Source organism: Musa acuminata, chromosome BXJ3-9 (genome assembly GCF_036884655.1).
Source record: "Musa acuminata AAA Group cultivar baxijiao chromosome BXJ3-9, Cavendish_Baxijiao_AAA, whole genome shotgun sequence".
Classification (NCBI taxonomy): domain Eukaryota; kingdom Viridiplantae; phylum Streptophyta; class Magnoliopsida; order Zingiberales; family Musaceae; genus Musa; species Musa acuminata.
In genome coordinates, this window is record NC_088357.1 from 13,299,347 (window position 1) to 13,307,092 (window position 7,746).

The 7,746-nt window shown below is 41.2% G+C and overlaps 1 protein-coding gene across 4 annotated transcripts; it reads left to right on the forward strand.

Moving 5' to 3' along the window:
• Positions 1-3,530: 3,530 nt before the first annotated feature.
• On the forward strand, positions 3,531-6,955 carry LOC103998288 (uncharacterized). Of its 4 annotated transcripts, none has more exons than XR_001979721.2 (4): positions 3,531-4,420; positions 4,841-5,326; positions 5,394-5,506; positions 6,619-6,955. XR_001979721.2 is itself a non-coding variant. In XM_009419722.3 (3 exons), the coding sequence occupies exons 1-2, from the start codon at positions 3,591-3,593 to the stop codon at positions 5,283-5,285; spliced, it is 1,275 nt and encodes a 424-aa protein (XP_009417997.2). In that variant the 5' UTR covers positions 3,531-3,590; the 3' UTR covers positions 5,286-5,326; positions 6,619-6,955. The 4 variants fall into 4 exon arrangements, 1 of the variants encoding a protein (XP_009417997.2); XR_672691.3 differs by having other exon boundaries at positions 5,452-5,506; positions 6,435-6,955; XR_672693.3 differs by having other exon boundaries at positions 5,452-5,506.
• Positions 6,956-7,746: the final 791 nt, after the last annotated feature.

Below are 7,746 nucleotides of genomic sequence, written 5' to 3' on the forward strand. Positions count from 1 at the left end.
CCGAGTCGACTCAGTGGGATTCCGAGTTCCGAGTCGAAGCCTGCAGGATTCGGCGTGTTAAGAGTGGCAAGTAATTATGTGCTCATTATTCTTTCTTGGAAACTCTCCTTAACATACCATCAATTGCTTCTCCCTAATATACTATACTTGGATCAACGTTTATCTATCTATTTATCAAATTTATATATTAAAATTAGTATATTGATATACCAAATTTTTTATTATTGAAAAGAAAAGCTTTAGGAAAGAAAAATACCCAATAAAGAAGACCGACCATGTATCATCATCCATCACCTTGTATTTATCTGGTCATCTCGGTGTTGCACTGTATCGATCTCCCCGAGCGTATCTAACCCAATATAGGGTATGTATCAAGCCATACAAATCATGTACCATGATCTCATACGATGCGTATCATTCAATTTACCTTGGTCTGTATATCGATACCTACCTACCTTATTATGATATGGCTCGCCTGATGACTTATTATGATGCTTATTTCTCATTAAACAAAACTAATTAATATTAGGATGGATGATGGTGGATAAGAGAGAGAGAGAGAGAGAGAAGCACGGCATAGATTGGTTAGCAAAGTTAATTAAAGTGGCACCAACTTCAACGTCAACTCGGTCAAACAGGTAGGCCTCGACTTGTAATCTGCTGCAAATTGTCGTGGGGGACAACACATGGCAATGAGTCGGCAAACGGGAGAGAGATGGTCAACTCAGAGATCGATCGATCGAACGAACGAACGAACACGCGTCATCTTTTCTTGGGAACCATCTGATTTGGAGCCACGTTGGAGAAGGATATGCTGTTTCTTCCTCCTCCTCCATATTCCTTGTGAAAAGACGCGATGATCTGGTCAACGCGTCTGGGAGCAGCTAAGCAAACCCCTTCGATGAAGACTCGTCTTTTTGACTGTCGTAAGGATGTCGAATGGGAGAATGTTTATAAGATAGGGTGGGAGGGTGTGTGTGGGAACCACTCGCACCATTTGGTCGGCTTAATGACAAAGAAGAAGAAGAAGAAGAAGAAGCATCACAATGATGCATGAAGTGATCATTAAAGTCCACTCCTACCTTTGTTTCCTGCAACACCAATTGACCAATGAAGCTTTCATAACCCATCATGCGATATAACCACAGATTGTTTGGATTAAACAATAAGAATGATGACAGGAGCAAGGTAAAAAAAAAAAGTCTTTGTTATTTTTATTTTCTTTTATTTTATGAACTTGATGCACCATGTCAATTGGTCACCATCATCCTATCACTTGCAAGAAAACAATTCTTTATATGATGAAGATTAGGGGACCAATCAATTATAACTATAACTCTTCACGGCAAGAATTGAAGGGTTTATAGTCATATCCAACTTTCAAGTCTACAATCCAATGTTGATGTGACCAGCTAGCTCGCTCTATGTTGACTAAAGAAAAAAAAAATCATGAAGATAAGTTTAGATATTTCCTAAATATCTCATGTATCTTTTAATAGTAAAAGATAAAAGACCTTTTTTTAGAGAGAGAGAGAGAGAGAGAGAAAATTGTTCTAATGATGGAACAAATTATTGCTGTTTGACTAATTAAACAATGCAATGACGACGAAAGCGTTTGTTTATATGTTGTATTTATTATATATATGAACTTGATGGATGGATGGATGGACCATGTCCATGGTCACCACCCTATCACTTGCGATAAAATAAGCTTCCAAAGCTCAAGTTTAGGAACTCAATTAATTATATGATTGAATCAAAAAGTGATGTCCACGTGCCATATTTTTCTTGTTTATTCTATTAACATCCAACGCTCGAAAAGTCTTTAAGCCAATTCTGATGTAATCATCTTAGCTGATTGCACTGCTGTCTCAATTCATCATAAATCTTTATTTTATTTCCACTCCAAAGAGAGAGATTTATCTTTTGGAACAATGTGTGTATCGGTTAGATTTAACACCCAATCCAAACTGGACACATCGGAATTCAGTCGAAATATAAAGTTGCCAACTGAAACCTAACACTTGTAGCCTAAATGACCGCAAGAGTTTGATTGGTCAGACAATAATTCGGTGCCATCCAAACGTAAGTAGTTTATGATGTAACACCATTTAAAGATACTTAATCAACATGATATATATATATATATATCAAGAAGAGAATATTTATTTACATCCCAAGAGATTAAAAGGAAGAAGAATCTTTCCGAGTATATGTTGTATATGCACCACAAACTTTCATCATGTAGAATTTATATAGGAAGGGATGATCTCTTCGGGTTTCAAGACATTAGGAAATAAATTCATTTCCTAAAGCATCTTTTTTAATCAACGAACTCTCCTAATAAACTCACTTTCTTGAACATCTTTCTTGATCAAGCGGAGATGCTCATCCTTGAGGAGTTTGCTATGGAGGGAATGAGACGGTAAGGAGCATGTGGCATTTGCTTCTCTGACTGACCGTGTTAAGAAATCAGACCAAGTCGCATTAGATTTATAACCATTAGAGTACGTGCACTTGACTGACTACAATACTATCACTGTTCCGTGGTTTCGAGTACGTACAAAACAGAAGACATCAGCCGATAAGAAGGCCTGCAAGTGAAATGAAGCTGCTGCAGTCTATGGAACTACAGTGATGATCGAGGCAGTCTGTGCCCATTTGGGTTTGGCAGCTAAAGCTAGCTTTGAAGCATGCAAAATGTGCCCGTCAATGAGAGGAGGCTTCATCATACCATCTGTTGTTGTGTCGCCAAGCTTTCGACCACAGATGTCGTTGGATCAATGGCATTAATGAACCAGCAGGAAGAGCAGCCAAAGCACTCTGTACCTTCTTACCATGATCAACAACTGCACTGTGAAGCTATGAACCCATCCATCCCCCATCTCACCACTGAAACATTATGGATTCAAAGGTACACATCTGCTATTCTACTTCTTGACTAGGCCTCATATGGCTGGCTACTTGCAATGTGTCATAGAGGCCATTAAACTTCACCCCATGGGTTTGTTGAGTAAATATAAATATATATTTAACTATATATATATACTTAAATAATCTGCAAGTTCTTTATATATATATATATATATATATATATATATATATATATATATATATAAATATATATGTATATGTATATATATGTTGACCATCAGCATTTCTCAATAAAAAAACTAAGCATTTGTGATATTAAACAATAGTCATTGTACTGCTTCAGCTCAGATCACTCCATTTGAAAATGAAGCAGAAATATTGATTCTGTAATTAGATAATTTTATCATGCTGAACTATAATAACACTGGAAAAATGCATCATAGAATCAAAACAATATTAAGGTTTAAGTCAAGGAAATAGTATTTATGGCTAGCATGAATGAGAATGTATGGAGGTTTATTCTTGTTCATGGGCCTAAGCACGACTCTTTAAATATATCCATCGAGCCTTTGCGGACGCTACCAGTGTGATTCTGATACTTCGGGGTCTTCGGCACGAATGCTAAAGCATCAATCGAGTTTGTGAGCGCATCTCAAAGCGTGTCGCCGCAGCTCTTAAACGACCTTCGACGCACCAAATGACACCCCATCGACAACATGTGGCCGGCCGCATCGCTCCTCCCCAACCCCCCGACTCCGCAACCCCGTCCCCGACTCTCCGGCGGGTCCCGACACCGCACCAGCGAACGCCGTCGATGCCCTACGCTTACCGTGCTTTCCTCCTCCTCTTCCTCTTCCTCTAGCGACGCAAAGGAGGACCTGGTCACTGCCGCCGGGCGTCTCCTTTGGGGCCGCGGCCTCCCCCCTCAGGCCCTCGTCTCTGCCGTCCGATCCGGATGGTCTGCCGCGTGGCACCTAATGATGCGCCAACTCGCTCCCTCCTCCTCCTCCGCCGCCTCCCCACCTGGCTCCTACGCCCGTCCCACTTCCTCCTTTCCCTCGGTCCCCGCCTCGTACTGCCGGAACCCCATGAACCTCCACCTCTACGTCGCCCTCCCTTGCCCCTGGGCGCACCGCGTCCTCGTCGTCCGCGCGCTTAAGGGCCTCCGCTCCGCGCTCCCCGTTTCCATCGCGGCCCCCGGCCTCGATGGCTCCTGGCTGTTCCGCCCCCGTGGACCCTCCGCCGTCGGCGAAGATCTGAGACCCGGGCCCGACCGCGCCAATGCGCGGAGTACGCTGAGGGAGGTGTACGGGCTCCGGAGGGGCGGCTACGACGGGAGGTCGACGGTGCCAATGCTTTGGGACGCGGAGAGGAAGGAAGTGGTGTGCAACGAGAGCTACGCGATCATCGAGTTCTTGAACTCCGCTGACTTCGGTGGTGAGGTTCATGGTGGCTCAGGGTTGGACCTCTGCCCGTCGGAGCTCAAAAACGAGATCGACGACTGGAATCGGGTGATCTATCCCAACGTTAACAATGGGGTTTATAGGTAATGAGCTCTCTCTGTCCTTATCTTGTTGTTACTCCAATTGCTCTGTTCTGCGTTTGATATTTATCCTGCGCAAGAAACTCTCTTTTATGTGTTCTTCCAAGTTGGAGCTCTGTGGGATTTTCATGCAACTTTGTTGAGCTAAACAATTCCAACAATATCTATTAGAGAATGTTAGCATATCTCGCAATGAAGTCTGTAATGGACAAGTTGTGCATGATCTTTGTCAGCCCAAGCAGGCATTTTTCTCTCTGGATTGCCAAGAATTCTTAATGAAAAGAGGGGAAAATTTTTGCCAACTACCTTGTTTTGATGGAAAACAATTAGATCGATGGGCGACCAATTTTGGGTCATTTGTGAAATTGTGTTATTGGATGTATATAAAATCTCTCGCTGACAACAGTTAGCTTCGTTTTGCAGATGCGGGTTTGCGCAGAGCCAAGAAGCATATGACACTGCAGTCAATGGATTGTTCAACACATTGGATATGATAGAATCTCATCTGTCTACCTCTCGCTACTTGTGTGGGGATGCATTGACTTTAGCTGATGTCTGCCTATTTACTACTTTGATCCGTTTCGACCTTGTGTACAACGTCCTCTTCAAGTGCACAAAGAAGAAGCTACTTGAGTACCCCAATCTTTATGGCTATACATGTGATATGTATCAGATTCCAGAGGTTGTGAGTACTTGCAATTTTGAGGCTATCATGGATGGTTACTACTGTACTCTATTTCCTCTGAATCCTGGTGGGATCCTGCCAGTCATGCCTTCAGCTTGCAATCATGATTTGCTTTCTAAACCGCATAATAGAGAAGCATTATCTTCGAGTGGCAAACAAAGCATACATGCTTCAGAAACCTAACAGTCAACTGCTTGTCTCAGAAAAACAAATCATTCAAAATGGTAAGTGCAAATAGCTCCAGTTTGCTTAATGTGCCACTACTAATCCGTACAGCTTTTCTTTTACTAGTTCCAGCTGCTTTCCCAGCATAGCAAGTACTGACATATTAAAGAAAACTATGATGCAGTGGCACTACTAATGCAGGAAAATCATACAAATGTGCATTGTGTGGAAAGAGTAAGGTAAGTTGTTTCAGAACTTGGTAATTGCTTTGCTAAATCTCAGGTGTGAAGTGCCATTAACTCCGTATGTTGTTTTTTCTACTATGTGCTACATAAAAAAATAAAGACAAAAACATCAAAAATTTTTGCAGCTGAACCAAAAACTGACATCCTTCATAAATTTTTCTTTTATGATGAACCAAAGACACCATAATTTTCTTGCTTTGCCATAGTGACTTCGATAGCATAATCCAACTGGTAGACTCAGTGAAAATGACATGCACTATCATTAGATGAGAGGCACAAAACAGTAACATGTAGCATGGGATTTAAATCTAAGAAAACTCCTCTAGTCTCGGTATCTGCTTGAAATGTTTAAAATCCATGCCAAAGCATTTATTCTTGTGTAGTATCTTGGTCTGTCACACTGATGTCAGAACTACTCTAATTTCCTGCTTTGTTTTACATGCTCACCTTGAGGTTGTCTTGGAGTTACCTATGAATAAGATATGAATTATTGTATTATTTAACTATGATCAGAATGGCCTTGCAATATACTTATTAAAAGTTAGTTCTATATGTTCTTCTGCCTGGTGCTCCAACACCAGTCCTTCTTCAGATGTTCTTCAAATCGTTTGGATCTCAAGTCCCCATTCACATGGTTGGACATGGTTGTACCTTTCTTCAATATTGGTTTTATTTTAGAAGCAAAATACAGTAGTTGGTCAGGGGGGCAAGATTATGATATTTTTGTGTCTGCAGATTTGTCATGACGTGGCTTGTTCCTCCCCTCTCAAAGGGCCATAGCTTGTTCTACTATGCCCTTAGCAACTAAACATAATTAAGCTCTCCTTTCATGCATTAACAATTATCAAATACATAGTTTTTACTGTTGATTCTCCTTTTCAATTTTTAGTAACTAATGCCACTGCCATTCTTGCCACACTAGAATTGGGGAGCTATCTAAGAGCATTAAGCTATCTACTTAAATGAGCAGCTATGTATTGCAATCCCAAGGGTTATTTACTACCTTGCAAGCATTTTAACCTAAATCAAAAGCGAGCAAAAAGTGCAGCCGTCTCTGTCTATTATGGCCATGTTTGCAACTGAATATTTGAAGGTGTGCCTTTCAGATTCGGAAGCAAGCTTATGAATGCTGATCGAGGAATTATCTACGGCAAAAGGCTTTTAGTGGTTCTGAGAGGCATAATTTGTCAATCGTGTGATAAATGGTGATAGCAAAATGCCCCTCTAAACACAGTTCTCAGCATAAGGAGATCCAAATTAACTTACATTCAGATTCAAAGTTGGCTAGCTACAAGGTACCGCAGGAAGAACGATACTGGAAGAAGATCTTGTTGGTTATTGTTGTAAAATAAAATGTAACCATGATGATGGTGTTCTCAAAACATTTCTGTTGATTTTGAGAAATTCTAGATAGTGATTGTTAATTTATCTATATCTTCGTTCCCTCTTTTGTTGATTTCTAGAAATTCTAGATAATGATTGTTAATTTCTCTCTATATATCTTCGTTCTGCTACTTTTTCGTACCAATAACTTGCAATGGTGGTATGGTAGCAAGAACAACGGTGCTGGAAGAAGATGTTGATTGTCTATTGTTGTAGAAGAATCGAAACGAAACACATGCTGTTGATTTCAGTATAATTTCTAGATAGTGATTCTTAATTCCTCTTTACAACTGACCCCTAACTTGTGGACCACTCTACTGCATGCGAGTAAATCTCGTGTTAATTGCCTCATGCGTAGTGGTTTAACAGGCTTGTGATGGCTTGTTCATGCTTTAATCCCCTCCGTGAAACAAATGTAGGAGGCAATTGAGAAGTTGGAACGAAGCCATGGATGATGAAGATTTGACATCCGGTAAACATTTTCGTCGGACCAAATCATGACTTGTAAGTTTGAAGACCTTTAATCATCTCATGACATGAAACGAGTCTAAAGTCAAACAACGGCAACAATGTATCGTCACGTGCACCATAATAAATCAGAGGCGACGCGCCACGATCGATCGATTTGACGACGGAAGGGGTTGTTTCAAGCCCACCCAAACCTGCTCATGACCACGACTCGGATCACGAGTTCGAGTCAACCTGTACGTACACAGATAACGCGGTGAGAACAAGAAAGATTCGCTACGACCAAAACTACGAGGCACGAAATGTTATCTCATCGGGCCCACCGTCTCTGAGAGTGAAATTGTCGCAGGAGAGCGGGTCCCGCGTGGGCCTCGTCTCTGCTT